The 23,709-nt window shown below is 44.2% G+C and overlaps 1 protein-coding gene across 7 annotated transcripts in view; it reads right to left on the minus strand.

The window, feature by feature from the left end:
* Positions 1–23,709, minus strand: part of STK31 (serine/threonine kinase 31) — an 89,895-nt gene that overhangs the window by 19,693 nt on the left and 46,493 nt on the right. For 5 of the 7 annotated variants that reach the window (XR_002093700.2, XM_019498050.2, XM_019498052.2 and 2 more), the window contains exons 12-16: positions 15,746–15,925; positions 6,157–6,273; positions 5,557–5,676; positions 4,678–4,809; positions 115–216 (exon numbers count right to left, since the gene is read on the minus strand). Coding sequence is in view for 6 of the 7 variants with exons in the window: in XM_019498050.2 (XP_019353595.1) it covers positions 115–216; positions 4,678–4,809; positions 5,557–5,676; positions 6,157–6,273; positions 15,746–15,925 (651 nt within the window). In the remaining variant the exon portion in view is untranslated. The remainder of the gene's footprint in view (positions 1–114; positions 217–4,677; positions 4,810–5,556; positions 5,677–6,156; positions 6,274–15,745; positions 15,926–23,709) is intronic. The other 2 variants (XM_019498053.2, XM_019498049.2) reach the window with 2 other exon arrangements.

The raw sequence follows: 23,709 nt of genomic DNA on the forward strand, positions 1-23,709 counted from the left end.
TGTTAATAGCCCCTTTTTTATTTTAACCAGAATGAATTTCTATAATTCAAAAGAACAAATGCAGATGTTGCCCCTAAAATTAGTTTAAAGCTGCTTAAATAATTAAATACTTACTAATTCTTTTTTTTCTTTATGTATTTCCTGAAAGAGGCTATTCCGCAGTGCAGTGATTTCTTGTTTTATTTTAGTCATTTCACAGTCATTGTAATCATCTGTCTGCATGTAAGAATAACAAGTTATATACACTTTTCAAGATAACATAACTTACTACAGAAGATTTAAGTGAAAGTCTCCATATCACATCACTCCTTCACTTTTTCCTTGGAAGCCTGGAGAACCATTTCCACTTTTTTTTTCAATAAGTAGTCTGGGACCTGTCAGATGAGTTTTTCCCCCAGTACAGAGGGAAAACACCCCCTTTATTTAATTTTTTAATATAAAATAATGTCTGACACCACTATATTATTACCCATGTACCTGGAAGAGGATATTATAAAAATATTTGACAAACTTCTCTAGAGGAGCGCAGTTTACGATGCTGCTATATCGTAAAGAAAGCATTGCCAGCAAAGGTCATTTAACAGACCATCCTGAAGTTTAGCCTCCCCTCGGGTCCAAGACACCTGGACTATAAGAAAAAATTAGTAGGAGAAAGGTAAATTGGACGAAGCCAATTAGCTAGTACATCTGTTCCCAGAGAGCTCTGGCCTTCTTCTCTGGTGAAAAGTTTCATTTGCACTTTCAACAGGAGGCAAAGAAACACATAGGTAGTGGCCACCCAGCTGATGAGCAACCATTTTGAGCAATTCTTCTGTTAACCATTTTGGTGTGTACACCATCACTCATGCTATTCTCTCTGACAGTTATTCCACCCAGGCAGGTCTGGCATGGTATTTCAGCATTTTAATTTGAGCCCCTTGTTCCTTTTTATGTATAGCATTGTAATTCACTTATCTGACTGGGCCAGGGTATTTTCTCCTCCAAATTGTTCTGGAAGTCTCAAGACTCAACACCCTATTCATTTCCAGGGAGGGTTTACTCTTGATCCCTTCTAACATGGAACAATCTCTTTACATTTTGTAGATGCCTGAATAAAAGTCTGGACTGATCATGGACCTGTGCCCCTTGGGAAACAGGCCTATCAGTCCTTGATGGTACCTGACCCACTGCAAAAACTTGGGGTGCTTTTCTCAGTCTGAAGCACAAATAGTACTGAAGCACAAATAGTCAGCCAAACCAAGGGGACCCCAAGGCATAATCTAGACCCTCTCCCAGTAAGTCTCCCCTGGTAGGTACAAAGGAGAGCTTTATTGGTTACAAGGAGTAGGTTTGAAACAGGGTACAGGGTAGAGCAATATCAGAGAAATATCTTAGAGCAAACAGTGGCATGGTAGCCTTTGATTGCACATCTGTGTTACTGCATGCTATTTATCTAGTTAGATCTCAAGTAGCTTACTCATGAGTATCATCCAGAGGCAGGTGGAGATTTCCTCTGGAGGCAAACAGTTCATTGATCATGAGTTTCAAGAGAGAGTTTCAGATGGGCCAGCTTTTCTGAGAGTTCTTATCATGACTACTGCCCCTCCTCCTGGGCAGTCCTTCACTTATATAGCCCTTATGACCTCATTTACCTGATCCAATGAAGGCCAGCAACTGTTGGCTGCCCAACAACCAATTTGAAATGCATGACTGGTTACCAGGTATGCTGGCAGGGTCTTTAGCCCCCTCCCAGTCACGTTGGCATTGCTTAGAACCACCGGGAGTTTAAGCCCCCCACCCAGGTACATGTGGCCAGTCACATTGGAAGAGGGAGCAGGTTTTCCCCTCCCTCTGTAATGTATCCAGCTCAGGTTACAACTCAGGATTACCTAAAGCCAATGGGGCCAGAGGTGTCTGCCCTCTGCAGTGACCATAGTAACCAAGTTGTCAGAGAGTTTTGGGGAAAGACAGAGATGGTATTCTGCCACATAGATGAAACGAAGGGCATGTGCGCACGATACTTTAAAGCGAGTTAAATGCTTCTGCACTGCTTTAATGGTGTTGATGTTTGCACACGTTGGCAGCATATTGCACATTAATAACAGCCGCTGTAGCACAGTCGGCAGCATAATGCACCTTAAATGACTCTGGGGTGCAACAAACTAAAACACCTCCAAGGAGTTTTAGTTTGATGCCTTACAGCCACGGAGAAAAGCACTGGGCTTTGTGCGGCTCAGTAACTGTGCAAGCAGCCCATGCAGGCAGCCTGGCAGCAGCCCAGGAAGCTCTACCAAAGGGAAGAAAAAAAAAAAAAGCAGCAAGTCTAATTTTTTTTTCTTCCCTGGAGCCTGCCTGCCTGCCTGCATGAGCTGTATGGAGACCCTGATATTGTGATGCAATAAAGAACCATCATTCAGCACTCCTACCTTTTCCAAATGCAGAGACTGCAATACAGGGACTCGGCAGTGCTATGCTTGCCAGCACCTTAACTGAAAGAGACCTGGGAGTTGTGATAAACCACAGAAGGACCATGAGACACTAACACGATGCTGTAGCTGGCAGAGCAAATCAAAAACTGGCATGCATCTACTGATGCATCTCAAGCAAAACTAAAGACATCATTCTCCCGCTCTACTTGGCCTCAGTGAGACTGCAGCTGGAGTACTGTGTCCAGTTTTGGGCACCACACTTCAGGAAGGATGTGGAGAAATTTAAGAGAGTCCAAAGGAGAGCCATGCACATGATTACAGGTCTGGAGAGCAGGTCATATGATGGGAGGCTGAAAGACATGGGACTGTTCAGCCTGGAGAAAAGAAGACTTAGAGGGAACTTGGTGGCAGCCTGTAAGTATATTAAGGGCATACATCAGAGCTCAGGGGAACATTTGTCCACCAAGGCATCCCAGGGAAGACAAGAAACAATGGGCACAAACTGACTGAAGATCACTTCGGACTGGACTTAACGAAAAACTTTTTTACAACACAAGTGCCAAGCTACTGGAACAGACTCCCTGCCAGAGATGGTACAGTCACCTACCCCGGCAATCTTCAAAAAGCATCTTGATGTCCACCTTGCTGGGATCATCTGACCCCAACAGCCCAAGTGCAGGGGGGCAGGACCCGATAATTCTGTAAGGTCCCTTTCCAGCCCCTAACATCTATGAATCTATGGATATAGAGGGCATGCTGAACCCACACAATCCAAAGAGACAGAGAAAATACAGTGAAAGGATAGATGTAGCATGGCCAAACCTTGAAGTCTCACAAACAAGTATGAAATGTATCTAGTATTGGCTGGAAAAGATGAGCAGACCTCTTGGGCTGCAGTCTTGGGCTGGAGAAAGGAGCAGGGACCAGAATTCTAACAAAAATCTCATGCTTCTCTCCCATCAAATGCCAAGTCTACACAGTGAATTTAAGGTGCTCAACACTGTCACTTTCAAATACTCCAGACGGTCCTGGGTAGAATGCCTCCTACACTAGAAGCAGTGCAGCCACAGACTATACTGTGGTATAGTCATTCAGCAGTGCTTGTGAGCCCCGTGTAGCACAGTCCAAACATACATCCTATTCAGGCTAGGAAACAGCCAACTTGAGCAGCCAAGTGTGCTTAAAAGTACAGCTAGTAAACACAATAATTTTACTATGTACATGCCTAAGTTGCATTGTTCTCAGAATCATTACCCCAAATTTCTCTGACAAATGAACTTCACAGACCATGTGTTTCTCCTGTAAGCAAAAGAATCACAGTATTTTTCAAAATCACATCACCCCTGTATATATAAAATCCTATTCCTACTGCTGTCCATTAGGCTCTCTCAACTTTAAAACTCCCTTGGAAGCTTCCTCCCTCCTACAATGCTCGTAATCAGATATTTGGGTGTTTTGTGTAAGTGTGTTTTTAAAGCCAAGCAAACACTACCATACACAGGAGCATGGCTGTACCTTCATCTTACCTAACCTCCATTTTTCTTTCTTCAGTATACCCATTACATCTAAAACTCAAACTCCTGGAGACAAGGAGCATGTTATATATATTCTTGGACATTAAAACCCAAATATCTAGAGTTCTTATTATTACATACTCTTACCCAGACTTATTCCCTGCTAGAATTAGGGGAATATTCACTTTTTATGATGCATTTTGTCAACAAATAAGTGATGGCTATGAACCATCAACGAGTATGGTGTACATGCTGCTGGTGCTGTGGCAAGAGGTTCAAACCTATTACTAAATTGTTTAATTTGTTTGCTTTCATTCACTTAAAACAAAGGATAACATAAAACATGGAGCTAAACTTTGAGAGAGTCATTGCACAAAACAGTGTACTGGTCTGGGAGACAAGGAAAAAAGGAAACTGAGAAACCATGTAAGAGTGGAAATGTTCATACAATCCATGCTGGAAACTGGTGCGGCTGTGCCTCCTTTGTACTGCATGGAAGAATGAAACAGCTTTCCCCTTTCCAAAAAAAACTGACCTCAGAGCTACCAAAGTTTGGTCTCTTAAACAGGTGCATGAACAGCAGCTGTAGTCAAAATGGTTTAACATGAATTCATCTGTAAGTATCTGTTTAGTCATGACTTAAGGAATGCATCTTCAAAATAGCAAGCACAATCACCAGTGATTACCACTTATCTGGGATAAACAAGTTTACATCTCTGTAGCATGGTCTTAAAAAAACTGGAATGATTCCATACTTCTTCCAAGTTGCTTTTTTCCACCAACTTCCACCTCAGTCGTGCCTTTAAGCTTTTCAAAGCCTTCTTAATTAATAACAAGTTCTCAATATCGGGGCTCCTGTTCAACCACTCCACCATCTGCTTTTTAAACTAAATAAAAAATAGTAATTAATCAGTGTATTTTTTACATGTTCTAATGCATTTAGAGCAGTGATTTTCAACAGTACACAGCAGATCAGATCCTTTTCAGGATACCACACAATATAAGTACTATTAAGTGTGCAAACACCTACACATGGTTCAGAAGATAAACTCAGGAAATTTCAAATAGGAATGCACAGTGCCAAAAACATGACCTGTCCTGGTCTGAGTTCTTTGCAACCACAACAACAAAAACGCCCTATATTTCCTGACTGTGGAAAAATAAAGTGAAAAGCTAAGAGTTGGCATTATCCAAACAGGTGTACCAATATATCGGTCCATATCATATTGGCACCGATAAAAGCAAAATTGACATTATCAGCAATCTGCATTTTTTGGCTGATGTGGCCAGTAATGTTGCCAATAAATGTTGCGTGCATGCAATGAACCAAGTTGCATTACATGAATATCTTGCATGAAAAAGTCATCTACTAATAGTCTTAAAATTATGTTTCATGATTTTTTAAGAGTCCAAAGGTTCCAATCTTACGTTATTTTATAAAAAGCATTTTAAAGCTTTAGTTAAGCAATAAAAACCTGTATTTCGCTCCTTTAAAATAAAATTACGTTTCCAACCAGTGTGTACTTACAAACTTCAATAAAAAAGAAAAAAAGGAAGTTGAACTCTTAAAAACAGAGTTCAGAAAAAATCATTAACACTAAACAGTGTGATAGACAAACTAAGGATAAACTGACCTCCACACTGGCCAGGTACTTGCTCTGCACTATAGTAATTAGATATTGCTCTTGATGGATCTTCTGTATAACTTTACTGTATACATTTAAGAGTATTTTCTTATCTGCTTCATCTTGCTCCTGGATTAAATTGCATGTAAAGCAGGAAATAAAAGACTTGCAGTTATTCTCAGTTTGTAAGAGTTAATATCCAAGGTCTAAAAAGCTTTGCTGAAAATACCAAAGTTAATGAAATGGCTTGTGCATCAGATTTTTCTCTCTCTTCTTGGAGAATGGAAACGTAAAATTCACCAGACTTAAACAGTTCACCAACTAGTTGCAATAAAAGAAAGATGACCATATTTTTTATACAAAGGTTTCATTTTTATTATATTTTGTATATAAAAATTATCTTTTTAACTGTATAAAAACAGATTTCTTGAACAGACACTAAATGTTGACATATGTATCATCTACTTTCCCCTCATTCATTTTTAAGAAAGAGGTGCTGCCTTGTAATGATAAAGAGCAAACCACTTGGTAGATTAAAAAGCCATAACTGGTATCAGAGTTGTATAAACTAATCAGAGAACAAACAAGTTAGGAATGCCAGGAACTTACAACTAAAGAAATCTCCAGCTCTTTACAAATATTTGACTCAACATTTTCAAGAACTTCATCCACGTTACCAACCACTTCTTCTGAATTTAAAGTTACTTCAGATGTCAAGTCAAAAAACTAGAAAGAAAAAAAGGAACTGAATGTTATAATTAAAAATTAATGTTTTATGCAAACAGGGAAGTAATTTCTATTAGGGGTGTGCGAAACTGGCTGTATTCGATTCAAATTCAGATTTGGCTCGAATCAGGGACAGTGATGCGATTTGTTGATTCGGATCAATGTCCCAATTTGATTTGGCCGAATCTGAAAATTCGATGCTGATTCAGAGAATCAGCAATTTGGCCATAGACACCGCTTTAAATGTTTTTTCTACATACCTCGAGGTACCAGGTGACAGCTGTGATGGTGGGGCGGATGAAGTGTCCCACAGGAGCACGGGGGGGGGGGAAATGACCCTGTGTGCTCGGTGGCAGACCCGAAAGTGCACCAGAAGTACTTCTGGGTCCGCCACCGGAGTGTGCGGGGGACCCACACACCCCCCCCCCCCCCAGCACCCTCCCAGCTTGGCTATCGGCTGCAGGGGGACCCCAGGTGCCCCCCCAGACCCAGGAGGCATCAGTCACGGAGCGCGTGCAGGGAGGGGGAGGAAAGTCCCCCATGCGCTGCATGGCAAACCCGGAAGTATTTCTGGTCCACCACCACGGCACTTCCATGGGATGCTCCATCCACCCCAACATCTCAGCATTCACAAGCCACCTGGTACCTTGAGCTATGTAGAAAAAACGTTTAAAGCTATGTCTATGTCTGAATCATCAAATTTCTCCAAATAGATTCAGAGGGTTCCAATTCAATTCAGAGAGATTAAAGGGTCTCCTGATTCAATTCAGATTTGGAGATTCAGCCACAAAATCGGGCTGAATCTCCGCCAAATCAAATCAGTGACCGAAGCTTTGCATGGCCCTAATTCCTATTAAAGCATGGCTTTGGCATAAACTAAGCATCTCTTTAAATCAAGCCATTAGAGTCAAATGCAACATCTGTATCAATTAAAAGTTTCAAACCAGTCAAAAACCATTCCAAGAGAACATAAGACTGTGATTCAGTATTAGGAAAAAAAAAAAAATCAGCTGAATTTTGCCTTCATCTTTTTCTCCCCCAAAACCAAAATGTCATAAGAATCAGAAATCCATCTCTTGTTGAGCCTGACACCTAAAATATTAACTGTTCCTCTGCCCGTACAACATAATAGAAAGTATCCACACCAACATTTTAGGAAGGCAAAAACCCTAGTTTTCGATGCGACACTAACTTCCATTTTGGTTTTCAGGAGGTTTTTTGGTTGGTTGCCTTTTTTTCTAGAAAGTTTAAAAAAAAAGTAAAGGGTTGCCTTTGGCAAACCCATGCCTCCCCCCCCCCCCCCCCCCCCCCCCCATCTCTCTCTCTACAAACACCTTAAAAGGTTTCATTACTGAGGAATCTGCTGAAAATATTTAAGTATGTTTTAACAACTGCTGGCTTGCTTCTCACCCTACAAAAAAAAGCAACAATAAAATTAAATTAATTAAGCAACAATATCCTCACATATACAAATGGGATCTAGAGACTTATTTTGCATGGCACAGCAATGTAGAAATTATTTTTAAGGCTGTTATATACTCTAATTGTTGTAATATGTGTAAAAATATGCCAACTGCAAACACTCACTCCTCAATTTGAATATCAACAAGAGCACTGGTGCCAATACCCCAGGAAAGCATTCCCTGTTGCTATTTACTGCCTAACTAAGTGAAATGGCCACATGGGTAACTGGTATATTTTATTACTGACACCATTCATTCTAGAAACAGAGACTGTAATCAGAGCCTGTTCAGTTACAGAGTTCAGCATGATGCAACTGTTTAGCTCAGCTGTTCTCACATGCTGTCATTATGGGAATGTAATGTCTTCTCCAGCATATTAGCTTGCTATATTTCTAGGAAACTTTCTAAATTTGGTCTATGATTAAACCTCAAGCAAGCGATTTGGGGAAGTAATTTAAGGCTCTGTTTCTGAAATGCTCAAACCATATCCATATATGCAAAATATTTTAAGTAAAATCTAGAAGCATTTATCAACATCCTTTAATCCATCATTAATCTTGCTGCTTAACTGAACAAAGCAGAGAGTATTTTCATGAAAATAAATAATAGGTTTTGCACAAATATATTTTGGAATCCAGGTTTCATAATAACTGGCAGAAAGAAATTAAACTTGCATACAAGAGCTACAGACTTCCAAGCTCCAAGTTTCTAGCACAGTGGTTCTCAACCAGGATGCTGTCAGAACCTGTCACAGGTGTCATGATGCCACCACATGATGAAATTGTGCCACATGCCTCTTTTCAGGAGGCACAAAGTCAAACTTGTCACAACCCAAGGGTGTGATTTTTTGTTTGTGTGCGCTTCGGCACTGCTAAATTATTTTCCCGCCATTTGTAGCTTTCTTTGCAGGGTGCATTTCTTAGCTGCAGAAAGGAGATGCACGTTGCAAGGAGTTCCCGCCATTTGTATTCAGATTCGTGCCCCACTATTGGTCAGTTCTAAATTATTCCTACATGGCGGCTAGCGATTGGCTTGCTAGCCATATAAGAGGCTTGAGTGGTTTCCGCCCAAGTTGGAGGACTCCACGAACATCAGGCAGAGGAGACTTCACGTCTCGTGAAGATCTCTAAGTGCTGCGGAGCCTATTGGACCCAGTGTGAATATCAAGAAGGCAACAGGGGTCTGATCAGCCTCTCGCCTCTCCCCGTCGCTGCCTGATCCCTCGACATACCCTTCCCTGTGCACAAGTTCCACGGAGCCTAGCAAACTTCGTGTGAGTCTATTCAGAGCTCTTTGCTTCAAGTACTTTCTTCGGTTGGCGCAACGGGCTCGCGGTTTAGAGCCTCCAAATGGATGGGCTAGAAGAATGTTCACGAGAAGGAACTCTAGTCCGCCTCTCTTCTTTTCTATCTGCAACTGTAACTCAAGCAAGTTTTCCTGCCTGCACTGCGACCATCTTCAGTGTAAGTAAACAATCTTGAATCAACCATTACGAGTCCGTGCCTAATTCTAGCGTGTCGCCTGCTTTCTCCGACCCAGCATGCCCGGGCTGCTGGCCACAGCCTGCACGGCGCGAAAAAGGGCCCGGATCGCTCCCAGCCCGCTCAAAACTAAGAAGCAGCTGGAACAGAAAGGTGCATCTTCCTGCATTATGCAAGCAGGCATTCTATTTCTACTGAAGCTCTTCTTGGTTTGGCTCCAATGTACATCCTGAAAAAAAGAAGAGCAGCACCAGAAACAGCGCACCTGCCTGCATAAATGTAATGCAGGCAGGCATAATGCCTTTCTGCTGCAGCTTCTTGGTACATCTCCGACGTGCCTCCAGAAAATAAGGGAGGCACATGGAGCACGTCAGGCAGTTCCACCTGGTGGCAGCAGGCAATTTATCTCCAGACTGCCACTGCTGTAAGGTGGAACAACTCCTGTGCCTCTTACCAGGAAGCACATCAGACCCAATCAGGGAAGAGGTGCAGCTGAAACATCTGCCTGTATAAGGTCACATGGGACAGTCCCACCTGGCCTACATGGATCTGTTTCCAGGAGATGCTATGCAGAATCAGACTGGGAAGGGCTGTGATGAAAGAACATGCTCCTTGTCACAGCCACGTCCTGATGTGGTTCTGTAGGAGGTGTACAGCACAGTTCCACCTGGTAGTAGAATCAATATAATGTAATTATAATGATCTAATACAGGAATGTCATATATAGGGCCCATGAACCAGAGCCAACCTGCAGAACCACTGTATCTGGCCCACCAGGCTACTGACAGGCAACAGGAAATTGGGGGGCATGGCTTAGGGAGAGTGACCTGCTGCAGCCCTTGCACCCTGATGGACATGACAATCCATGGCAAAAGGCCGAGCAAGGGCTGGCATAGCCCTAAAAGCCCTCCAGCTACTTGGCCCATCACTACTGTCATGCTCCCAGCTCTGTGGCCCCCAGCTTCACTGCCACCCTCATGCCAGCCAAAAGACCCTCCACAAAGCAGTGGGTCCAGCTCTAGGATGGGGAATGCAGCAGGTATTGGAGCTGCCACCACACGCACCAACTACCACTGGGAGGAAGCTGGAGCCACCGCATGCACCAAACAGGAGCTGATGCTGCCACCGTCAACAGAACCACTCCATGCCAAGGGCTGGATCCGCTACACGAGCCCTGCATTTTGGATCTGGCCCGGGGCAGGAGGCAAGTCTGACACTCCTGATCTAATCAATTAAAAACATATTAATTAATAATATAATGCTAAAGTCTATGTTATGATATTTGTAATATATTTATATTAGATTTTTCGTGTTTTTTTAATAGGGTGCCACTAAACTTTGAAAAGTTGTGGAGATGCCTTGAGTCCAAGAAAGATGAGAACTACTGTGCTAGACAGCAATGTTATAAAGGACTACTCAGAGTATGGACACACACACACTCACATTTAGAACCCTTTTAAACGGGCAGCAGCTTTTACAGCCTAATTGTTAGTTACAGGCAAGATGAGAACACTGGAAGTGTAACATAACCGTTCCACCTTTAACTGTTTTATCCAGGGTTAAAAATTAGAACCATTTTGCTACACTTGCATCATTCCCAGCTTGTCCACACCTAAAAATCAATGTAACAGTTTCTGCCCTTGTGAAAATTCCTGTTTGGAGAGCGCTCCAAATGCAACCCTCCGAGGGTATAAACACATGTACTCCAAACTGCACTTCCTGACATTTAAGTTCACAGAAAAGGAGTTGGTAAATAGTTGTTCTGTTCACTGTGAGCAGGATGTACTCAACAAGCAGCAAAGACTTCTCCAAAAATAAGGAACAGTCTAACCAAGGACATCAGGGCAGGAGAGATGAAAAGAGCCAGGCAGATAGCAGGTGCATGAAGTGGGGAACAACCCACAACCAGCACCAATTACCTCAACTGAACTCAACTCCCCAAGTTATAGAATCATAGAAAGTTAAGTTTGGAAGGGACCTCAGGAGGTCATTTAGTCCACCCCCTGCTCAAAGCAAGACCATCACTGAGACTAGATCATCCCAGCCAAAGAGGTCTACCCAGGTTTTGAAAACCTCCAAGGATGTAGCTTCCACCACCTCTCTGGGTAACCTGTTCCAGTGTTTTACTACCTCCTAGTGAGAAAATCATGGCACTCTCTGACCAGTGGTGTCCTCCAAGACTCTGTCCTTGGACCGGTTCTCTTCAACATCTTCATCAACGAGGTGGACATTGGTGTCAGAAATGCACTGGCCAAGTTCACCAATGACACTAAACTTTGGGGCATAGCATCCACACCTGAAGACAGGCTAGTGATCCAGGCTGACTTGGATAAGCTTAGTAAGTGGGCAGATATAAACCTGATGACATTCAATACACAAAAAATGCAAGGTACTCCACCTTGGGAAAAATAATCCACAGCACACTTATAGGCTCGGCAGTGCTATGCTCGCTAGCACCACGGCTGAAAGAGACTTGGGGGTCATGATTAACCACAAAATGAACATGAGCCACCGATGTGATGTCACAGCTGGTAAAGCAAACAAAACTCTGGCTTGCATCCATAGATGCTTCTCAAGTAAATCCCAGGATGTCATCCTACCGCTATACTCGGCCTTGGTGAGGCCGCAGCTGGAATACTGCATCCATTTCTGGGCTCCACAATTCAAGGCTGTCGAGAAGCTTGGGAGAGTCCAGATGAGAGCCACATGCATGATCAAAGGGCAAGAGAATAGGCCTTATGATGACAGGCTGAGAGCCATGGCACTCTTCATCTTGGAAAAAAGTGCAGGCTCAGGGGGGACCTGGTAGCTGCCTATAAGTATGTAAGGGGTGTACATCAGAATCTGGGGGAACATCTGTCCACCAGAGCACTCCAAGGGATAACAAGGACCAATGGTCATAAACTTCTCCGTGACTGTTTTAGGCTGGACATAAGGAAAAACTTCTTTACTACCCGAGACCCCAAACCCTGGAATAGACTCCCTCCAAAAGTGGTGCAGACACCTACTCTGGACTCTTTCAAGGAATGTTTGGATGTTTATCTTGCTGGGATCCTTTGACCCTAGCTGACTTCCTGCCCCTGGGGCAGGGGGCTAGACTTATCTTCAAGGTCCCTTCCAGCCCTATGAATATATGAAAAACTCTTCCTAAAATCTGACCTAAACTTCCCTTGCTGCAACTTGAGACCATTGCTCCATGTTCTGTCACCTGCCACCACTGAGAACAGTCTAGCTCCATCCTCTTTCAAACCTCACTTCAGGTAGTTGAAGGCTGCTATTAGGTCCCCTCTCAATCTCCTCTTCTCCAGACTAAATAAGCACAGTTCCCTCAGTCTTTCCTCAGAAGTCATGTCCCGCAGCACCCTCACCATTTTTGTTGCCCTCTGCTGAACTCTCTCCAATTCGTCCACATCCTTTCTGTAGTGGGTGGTCCAAAACTGAACATAGTACTCCACATGTGGCCTCACCAGTATTGAATAGAGGGGAATACTCACTTCCCTTGACCTGCTGGCAACACACCTATCAATGCAACCCAGTATGCCGTTAGCCTTGGCAACTAGGGCACGCTGCTGGCTCATATTCAGCGTATTGTCCACTCTAATCCCCAGGTCCTTTTCTGCAGAAATGTTGCCCAGCCAGCCAGCCCCCAGCCTGTACTAGTGCATAGGATTGTTACGTCTTAAGTGCAGGACTTGGCACTTGTCTTTGTTGAACCTCATGAGATTCTTTTTGGCCCAATCCTCCAATTTGTTTAGGTCACTCTGAATCCTAGCCCTACCCTTCCCCCAGCTTGGTGTCATCTGCAAACTTGCTGAGGGTGCACTCTATGCCATCTTGCAGGTTGTTGATGAAAACATTGATCAAAACTGGCCGCAAGACTGACCCCTGGGGTACTCCACTTGATACCAGCTGCCAACTTGACACTGAGCCATTGGTTACTACTCTCTGAGCCTGAAGCTCTATCCAGTTTTCTATCCACCTTACAGTCCATACTTCCTTAGCTTGCCTGCAAAAATGTCTGGGAGACCATATCAAAAGCCTTGCTAAAATCAAGGTACACTCAAGGTATTACTCACTGCAGCTGAAGTCCTTGGGCCAGCGGGAGAAACCAGGGGGGCTAAGCATGGAACAGGGACCTGTCTGCTACCACCACCAACCCCAGTTCCCCACACAGCTGCTCCCTGCAGCTGGAGACCCAGAGCCAGTGGGAGATATGGTGGGAATAGGAAGAGCAGGGAGCCAGGCATAGTGCAGGGAACCACCCACCACAGCCAGTCCCCAACTGAGCCCAGCACTCCACACAGCCACTTCCTGCAGCTAGAGCCCCAGAACCAGTATGCTGGCAAAAAGCAGGTCTCTGCCTATCGCTGCCATTCCTGGTCAAGCTCAGCACTTGGGAGTCTCTGGGCTGGCAGGAGAAACTCAGGGGATGGATAGGGGAAGGGAGGGTCAAGCAAGGAGAAAGGACTGCCCACCACTGCCTCCAGCCAAGCCTGACACCCTGCATGCTTGCCCCATAACCCCTAGCCAGAACGTAGCAGGGGTGGTCCAGGGACTCCCTCCACATCCAGGTCATCCAGGGACAGTGGCACCAGGCAGGTCCCCCTTCTTCCTGTACCTGTTGCTGAGGGTGCCAGCTGAGAAAAGCAGCTACATAGGGTGCCAGGCTTGGCTACGAACAGCCAGGGGAGTCCCTGCTCTCTGCCTGATCACCCCAGACCCAGGTTTCCCCTACCAGCCTGTGGGGTGGAGACCTCAACTGACCTCACCAGTGCTGACCTAAGCAAAAGAATTATCTATTTGCAAGTATACAATGACCTGTGATTCTTCCTGTTTCTTCCCCATGTCCTTCACATTAGTATATACACACTTCAGATATCTAACTGATTGTCCTATCTTACCCCTAAGAACACTACTAAGGGTTCTGCTATTGCTTCCCCCTATTAATTTTTTATCCAGGTCCCCTAGATCTTTACTTACCCTCTTGGCTACTGTCCCCATCTCCTGGTGAATCTAGTTTAAAGCCCTCCTCATTAGGTTAGCAAACCTGTATGTAAAGACTCTTCCCTCTCTTCAGCAGCTGGAGGCCACCTCTTCCCAACAGGCCATCTTCCTGGAACACCACCCACAGCTGAAGAATCAAAGTCCCACTGGTTACATCATCTATGTAGTCACATTTGAATGCATCTGCTCCTGGCCAGGCCTTTACTCTTCACTGGAAAGATTGATGGGTAAACTACCTGGGCCCCATCCTGTTCACCTTTGCACCCACAGCCATGTAGTCACTTCTGATCTACTTAGTCACTCTGGGCAGTATCATTAGTAACCACATGGATGAGCAGCATGGGATAGTAGCCAGAGAGCCAGATGGGTCTCAGCAACCTTCTGGTTGGCACCAGACTTCCCAAGCCAACAGATCAGGCCAGGAGATGAATGCCTCCATGCCCCACAGGAGGAAGTTGCTAACCACCATCACACATCACTTCCTCTTGGTAGTAGTGGTGTCGATCTTCTCCACAACCGCTAGGGAAGCATGGCTTGGACTCTCCTACCACTGGAGTGGGCTCCTTCTCCTATAGTGTCAGGGCTTCAAAAACTTCTCCAGCTGAACATCCACAGGTTCTGAGGAGTGCTGTCTTTTGCCAGAGATAACCAGCTTTCAGGTTCCACCTTCCAGTATACCTACATCTTTTGCGTCTTCCAATAGTCTCTTGCTGTCCCTCTTCCACAACCATTTCAGTGGTCAAAGTATGATTTATTGTTTTCAGAGTTGGGGGTGGAAAAAAGCATATTGTGTGTGTGACTGTTTGTCTTCTCACACCCATGTTCCAAATGTTTACTCAAGACAGAAGCTGGTGATCAGTCCATAGCTAAGAGAAAAATCTAATTTCATAAAATGAATGGAAGCTTGCTCAATTAGAAACCAACTAGCTGTGAAGTAGCTGAGATTCTAGCAAATTAATTCTTCATCAAATTTGGCATCACAATGAGTTTTACACAGACTAGTAGAATCAAGAACGCCGGAAACAAGTTTGTGGGATCCCAGAGATAATCAAAGCCACCAGCACCAACCCTAATCACCAACAACCTGACAGGATGATTAATTCAAAGGCAGTCTGAAAGACATAATTCCATTTGAAACACTGGAAATGTATGAACACAGACTATATTTGATACTTTGGAAAATTACATTTTCCCTCTAATTTGCTCACATTAAATTATATGAGGGGAAAAATTAACCGTAGCACAAAATATGTCCTCTCACCTGAATGCACACATTCAGAATTTGTGCCAACTGGCTGTATTAAGTACAGGCATAAGAGGGAGATCTTTATTCTTCATAGAGAACACTCCTCTTTCCATTGAAGCACTGCCACCTAGTTGCACTCTTAAGACATACAACTACAGAAAATTACAGATAGCCTTCTCAAAATACCAATTTATCAGGCACCAATACCAAGTTACAGTTCAGATACAGAATTTATCTTTTCGAAGTATGTGACAAAATAGTTAAAATGTCTATTCTACCTTTTTGATGCCATTAAACCATCCTGCAAGAGTCTGCAATGAAGCATCTGTACTGCTTCTGACACGACTGAATTCCTCCAGTTTAAAATGCTTCCACTCAAAGAATTGCTGAAATACCTCCTCAGAGGCATCTGCTTCACTAACTTCACCATGCATTGCCTCCAGCGAAGTAGACAGTCTCTGTAAAGAGTAAGCAAAGAAACAGTACACAAGCAAAGAGAAAAGAGCTTGGTGAACACTGTACTATAAATAGTTGAAAGACATGAAGTATAAAAATAAAGTTAAATTTGTGTACTGAACCATTGATTCATTTTTCACTTGTGGAAAAAAAAATCTAATCCCACATATTATTCAGGTGACAAATGAAACCAACCTACTAGTAAGGACTGCAGATCAGTTCCTTTCCTTTTGGAACTGGTTATGCTATGTCTACCAACAACTCTAGTGGCAAAAAAAGGCTTTGAATCATGAAGACATACACAGCCAGGCTCCTGCCTTTCCAGTCAAATCCTCCAAGTAAATCAATCAACAAATAAAAACAGGCTGGAGAAAAGAAAAATGAAAAAAGGGGCTATAATAAAGGTAATTACTGGCAAGTAGTTTTCTTTTCCACTCTCCTCTTCCCCATCAATAAAAAAAATCATGTGGATATGGCAGAGCATGTGAAAGTGAAAGAGAGCGAAAAAGATGCATCTTAGATTTCTTCCTAGAGCTGCCCAAATGCTGAAAATAATTCCCTTTCACTGTGGGAAGCAAAATCTGTCAACAAGGTAGCTGACTTACAGTACTCAACTGATGCCTGACTTCAAGTGAAGAGGAAAATTTGGGATCAGGATAGAATTTTCACTTAGGTCAGACTGGTAAGCTACCCCAATGCACTTCCCATTCCTCTGTCGCACCAGGAGACCAGCCTGGCTAGATTACAATCTCTTCAGTGAGTTGAAACTCAAAAAAGGAATCCTACAAAAAGTGGAAACTTGGTAATAATCCTAGAGAAGATTAGAATAATATTGCATGGACATGAAGGGAGAAAATTAGGAAGATCCAAGCATGAATTAGAGATGTAACTGCCAAAGAAGGAATTCTACAAATATGTCAAAGAAAAGACGAATACTAAAGAAATCAAAGGTCACTTACAAAATGCAAAAGGCAACCTACTTATGGATGACACAGAGAAGCATGAAGTATTTAATGTCTTATAGAAATTAGAGAGAGGAAGGATATGGACTTTTCTCTCTGGCCACAAGGGACAGGACTAGGAGCAATGGCTTCAAGCTACAATAGGGAAAATTTCAAGACACAGGGATTCCAAGACACCTGCATCACACAAAGCAACTGCAGTCAGAGAAGCAGAAGGGCATGGGACAATTCAGACACACAAGGAGTTGATTCTGCCCACAACTAAAAATGACACAGGTCACCTGGGGAGACCTCCAACTGCGGGCACAATAGGAACAAAGAATGCTACGAGTAGCTATAGTTTCTTGCAAAAGCCACTTAGAAACAAACTCCTCCTAGCTGCTGACAGGCCAGAGGGAACCCAGGATAGAAGCATGCTCTTGCAGTAGGCCTCTCTCCTAGGACAAGCCAGTACATAAAACAGGGGTGTAAATTAGCAGAAGAATCCCAGAGGCTGAAGGGAGCTGTGCAGCCAATGGTTAAATACCTCCCACTTCATTCCAGTGAGGGCTAGGACAGATCAGAAGAGAAGCCCTGAGCTTCCTCCCTTCTGGGTATGGGGTAACAGTATTAGAGCACATGAAACAAATGTTCAGCGACACAGGAAGACCACCCTAATGAGAAATCTCAACCAGGATGCAAGGTCTGAGTGCAGTTAGATGTCCTCTTACACTCATTTTCCATAAGATACTTCCCTCTCAACATTTCTTCCTAGCTCAGAGGTCAAAAACATGTCACCTACAGTTTTCAGGAAATGAAAAGACTTTAGAGAAAGGAGATTCGCTACATACACTCCTTGATAGCAACATTTGTCAATTCATTACTTACTACTACGTACAATCATAGAAAATTAGGGTGGAAGGGACCCAAGAAGCCATCTAGTCCAACCTCCTGCTCAAAGTCGGATCATCCCTAACTTTATCATCCCGCGTAAGGTTTTGTCTAGCCAGGTCTTAAAAGTCTCCAACAATGAAGACTCCACAACCTGTCTGAGTAACCTGTTCCACTGTTTTACTACCCTCCTACACAGAAAGCTTTTTCTAATATCCAACCTAATTTTCCCCTGCTGCAACTTGAGACCATTGCTCCTTGTTCTGTCATCTGCCACCACTGAGAAGTCTAGCTCCAAAACTGGACAGTGCTCTAGATATGGCCTCAATAGTGCCAAATAGATGGGAAGAATCACTTCCCTCAGTCTGCTGGCAACGCTTTTTTACGAATGCAGCCCAGTATGCCACTAGCCTTCTTTGCAACAAGGGCACACTATTGGCTCATATTTAGCTTATTGTATAATGTTACCCCCAGATTCTTTTCTGCAGAACTGGAACTTAGCTATTTGGTCCCCAGCCTGTACCTGTGCATGGGATTGTGGGGATTGCCCAGCCTGTTCCATCCTAAGTGCAGGACTTGGTACTTCTCTTTATTGAACCTCATGAGATTTCTTTTGGTCCAATCCTCCAATTTGACTAGGTGTATGTGAATCCTAGCCCTACCCTCCAGCTGACTCTTCCTAATCACCTTCTCCTCCAAGTGCTTAGAAACAGATTCCTTAAGGACCTGCTCCCTAATTTTTCCAGGGACAGAAGTGAAGTTGACAAGCCCGTAGTTCCCTGGATCCTCCATCTTCCCTTTCTTAAAGATTTTCACAATGTTTGCCCTTTTCCAATCATCTGGGACCTCTCCTGACCACGAGTTTTCAAAAATAAGGGCCAGAGGCTCTGCAAACCACATCAGCCAAGTCCCTCAGCACCCTCATGTGCATCGTATCTGGCCCCATGGACTTGTACATATCCAACTTTTCTAAACAGTCCCTAGCCTGTTCTTTTGTCACTGTTGGCTGATTACCTCCTCCCTAAACTATGGTGTCAGGTGCAGTAGTCTAGGAGCTGAACTTGACTGTGAAGACCGAGGTGAAAAAGGCATTGAGCACTTCAGGCTCTTCCGCATCATCCGTCACTAGGTTGCCTCCCTTATTCAGTAAGGGACCCACACTTTCCCTGACCTTCCTCTTGCTGCTGACATATTTGTAGAAACTCCTCTTGCTACCTTTCATCTCCCTTGCTAGCTGCAACTCCAATTGTGCTTTGGCCTCCCTAACTGCATCCCAGTATGCCTGAGCAATACCCTTATACTCCTTTCTAGTCCCTACATGCAGATCTACTACCCAATTGTGATGCAGAAATGGATGCAATTAAGTGTTTTTTTATGATCTCTACTGGGGGGGGGGGGGGGAGTGTGAGCACGCATGTACACAGTTTTTTACACAATAAAGTGTACTCCCTTCCTCCCCAATGACAATCAATAAAAAAAATTATCAGTTGAACTACAATTTGATGCTGCTATAGCAGGGGTAGGCAATTATTTTACCTGGACAGCCACTTAATTGGTTTTGTCCTCTTGAGAGCCACATCTCTTTATTCCACTTCCTGGAGATGTAGACTAGGCCTACGTGAACAGGGAAGTATTTAATTCGGATTTGGCCAATTCGGAGGACAGCAATTCAATTCGGTGATTCGACTTGATGTCCCCATTCAATTTGGCCAAATCAGAATCGGAGATTCGGCGCCGATTCAGATTGGCCAGAGAAAGGCAGACACGGCTGAGTGGCCGCAGGTTCTCCCGTGGCTCCTCAGGCTGTGCCTGCCTCTCCCTGGGCAGGGGGAACCACAGGAGAAGCCCCCATGACTGCCCTGTCCAGCCCCAGCCTCATGGCACTTTAAAAAACAAAACCAAACAAAAAAAACACACTCTCTGACTGTAGCAGGGGCTTTTGCAACCATGTGGCAGAGGCCCCCTATCTCCCCACTCTCACCCAGCCCCACCCCTGATGGCTGTCCCACCTGGCCTCAGCATCCTGGCAATTAAAAAAAAAAAAAAAAGCCCCACACTCACCGACTGCAGCAGCAGCAGCAATCAGGGCCTCTGGGGGCTCATGGCAGAGCCCTCCTGGCACAACGCAGGGCACTGGGGATCACCTGCCCCCCACTGGCAGCTGCCCCATGCCGCGCACTGTCTGGAAGCTGGGGCACTGGGGCTTAGTAGCGCTAGGCTCTGGGCGACTGCTGGAGCTGCCCCAGCTTCTAGACAGCGCACAGCGCCCTACTGAGACACATTGCACCTGTGCCATGCAACAGCTGCTGTGCAGGTGCCAGGCGGGGATGGGCCTATCCCTGCTGCCCCCCGCTGCCCCACACCTCACAGGGGGGCTCTGCCACATGCCCCCAGAGGCCCTGATCACTGCTGCTGCAGCTGGTGAGTGCGGGGTTGTTGTGTTTTGTTTTGTTTTTTAATTGCCGGGATGCTGGGGCTGGGCGGAAGAAGATTGGGGAGCAGGAGCTGTATGGGGCTGCTCTGCCATGTGGCCCCAGAGCCCCTGCTACAGCTGGCGAGTGCGGGATTGTTTTTTTTTTAATTCCTGGATGGATGGGGCTGGGTGAGGGCCATCGGGGGTGGAGGCAATTGGGGTGCAGAGGGACTCTGCCAGGAGGCCCCAGAGCCCCCACAGACCCTGCTAAGTGCAGAGCTTAAGTGCCAGGAGGCTGGGGCTGGGCAGGACAGCTATGGGGACTTCTCCCACGGCTCCCCCCACCCAGGGAGAGGCAGGCACAGCTGGAGGAGCCACAGGAGAACCTGCAGCTGCCTGGCTGTGCCTGCCTCTCCCCAGCCAATCCGAATCTTGAATCTCTCCAAATCTATTCGGAAACTTCAGATTCAATTTAGATTTTTTAATGGTTCTCCCAAATTGATTTGGATTCAGAGATTCAGCTGCCAAATCCCCTCCAAATTGAATCGACAACTGAAGCTTCGCACAGCCCTAATGCAGACTGCCCTGATATTCTCTCCCTCCCCAACCCAGAACTGTAGCATGTCCCAATCCCCATCCCTCCCCCTCCCTATAACTGTAGCACACCCTAATCTTGTCCCTCTCCCTCCCCAGAGCTGTAGCACATCCCAATCTCAATCCCCACCCAAAACCTGCCAGTCCTGTCCACAGTTTATGCCACCCACCTGACAAAGCAGAAGTAGGCCCTGGTGGGCACTAATGTCAATGGTAGATGTGTACAGCAGGTTCTGGATGGGGATTGGGGCATCTGCCTGGGTCCACAGCTGATGCCGCCACATCAACACTGGGCAGAAGTGATCCCGCCCACCCACCACGTGGCACCCTGCCCACCATGGGAACTGCGGCTGGAGCCGGAGCCACTGGCCACCCGTGGGCCGGATCCCACAAGTCAGTGGCCTCCCACCCATAGGCCGGTTACAATCAGTTAGCAGGCCAGAACCAGCCAGCGGGCCATATTTTGCCCTCACCTGTGCTACAGCCTAATTTATAAGATTAATGTATTTGACACATCTTCATTGAATGCATTACAAGATGCATTAAAAACATGTTTGTTGAGAATTTGGATATGCAAAGTCAGTATACATTTAATCCTACAATGACTGAAGTAGCCTCATGGTATGCATCCATATTTTGCAGAACTACATTGTTATAATGGCCATTTACAAAATAAGGGCCTACTAGCAGAATTCTAGCTGTGGTGAAGGTCATAATTGAATTCCACAATTTTAAAATACACAACACTGCAAAGGTTTTGCATACTGAATTCATTTGGGTGAAGTATTATTGCACACTTTAACAATAATAAGTCATACAAGTGCGAAATTTTCTTTTTTAAACTAGATATCTTCAAATACTGAAATAAACATATACTTTCCCTAACTAACCAGTAAGTCTATTGCAAATTTATTACAGCCCTTCGAAAGATATGATTACCTAAAATAATTTCTAAAAGAACTGTACCTGGTCTAGACCTATTTTCACAGTCTTAAACAGCTACACGGCAAAAGCAGATATGTGGGGATGGGAATTGGCAAAGTGATGGGGAAACTACTTCTGGGTTGACTATAAAAAAAGTAGATGTTTCACCTGAAAAGTGATTTCACAAATTTACTCAACATCTATAAACAAAAGAGCTTTATCAATTATAACAGCCAATGCTCAGTATTATTCTCAAACCCTTTACAAATATGATGGAACTAGGTCACCCTGAAAAAGTAGTTGGAATGTAAGTTCTGAATTCTGTAAGTTTTCCCCATTAAGGAAAAAAATTCCTCTTAATTCCTGTACATGAATTCTTACTTCTTCGGATTTCATGCCATAAGCATACTAACTCACAACCATAAGCAACTAGAACAGACTTCTCCAAGACCCATGCTTGGTTAGCACTTGGAAGTATTAATTTTAATCCTCTAACCTGCATCCTCAAACATTAGACAAGTCTGTCAACAGTTCCCTAAAAAAAGTTTCTGTTCTTTAAGACACCTAATAGCAGATGGTCACATCATTCAAGTCACTATTAAATATTTTCTGCCTGATTTCAGGCTAAAACAGCTAACTACCTCTTTCTACCTAAAGTTCTTATTGCAGTTACACTCCATTACAGCAATCCAAAGAATGTTTAAAGCCTACCACCTAGTGGAGTTAAAGCAGCAGAACTCTTTTAATGCAATTAAGGGGAGAGGAAGAGTGGAAGTCAGCTGTATTTAATTTGAAAGGACTAGATCCAGACATTGTATTCTCCCCAATGATGCAAGACCCACTAATTCTATTTATATGTATTTGCTTCTTAGTGAGCCAAAACTTTATCGTTTAGCGCATTAAGATGAGAATTAGACAAACAAGCATTTGTAGATGCACTCAACTGTACCTACGACTGCAATCAGATTCTAAAAGTTAACCTACAGGTTACCCGTGTCAAACAAGAGTCCCACAAACAGGAGAGCTTTGTTGCAGAAGTGCAGAGACCTCTTTGATGTTCTGGTCTCATAAGAGGTGCTGAGGAAGAACATAGCAGCTGGCAGAACTGCTGACACCCACAGCTAACATATCCCAGGACACAGACACAGCTGCAGTGGGCACTGCCACTCAAGGAGTACCATTTAGCGAATGTAGCTTGTACACCGATAGTGGAATCTATGCAGACAAGCACTCAAATAATTATTTGATTATCGCAGAATCAAAAAAAAAAAGAGAGAGAGAAAAACAGAAAATGGAAAAATTACAGACTGACACTGGACTCCACTGAGCTACAGCACAGTACTAGCACTTCAGTTGCAGATGAGACTTCGGAGCCACTGTGGGCTACATAAGAACCGTGTCTACTGGTTCATTCATATGTAATGTTAAAGATGACACATAAGTTCAGGTTGGTCTACAACAGAAAAAAAAGACCTTCAGCATTCAAGGGAACTCTGGAGGTCATAAAAAGCATTACAAAAAGACAGAGGCATGGTTGTAAGAACCTTTCCACCACTTCTCCAATTGCCACATGAAAACAAGATATACAAACTGTGCTACAAAGAACCTTAGTTTACATACAACAAAAATACACAGTTTTAACATTTTGAACATAAATCATATTAAGAACTTTCAAAGAGAAAATTACCAGTTACTCTGCTAATCTAATCAAATGACACTATAGCGACAGTTCAGAAAAAATCTGGAAAAAGGTGTAAGGCCTATCCAAAAAAACGCAAAGTGTCTCAGTTCTGATAGTAACCGCACCTCTGATTCCTTCAGGTCTCCAACCATCATTTTCCTTGGGATGGAGTTCCAAAAGCTTCTCCCCTCCAGACTGAGGACTTAACCTGCAATTTCTCTTGCAACTCACCACCACCAGCCTAGTACATTTTAGGGCACAGGCACACGGATAATTTACCCCAAGGCAAACAAAAGACAAAGTATAAAACTTCACAGTAATTTAATTCACTCCACAGTAAAT

This window comes from Alligator mississippiensis, chromosome 5 (assembly GCF_030867095.1).
Source record: "Alligator mississippiensis isolate rAllMis1 chromosome 5, rAllMis1, whole genome shotgun sequence".
In the NCBI taxonomy this organism is placed as follows: Eukaryota; Metazoa; Chordata; order Crocodylia; family Alligatoridae; genus Alligator; species Alligator mississippiensis.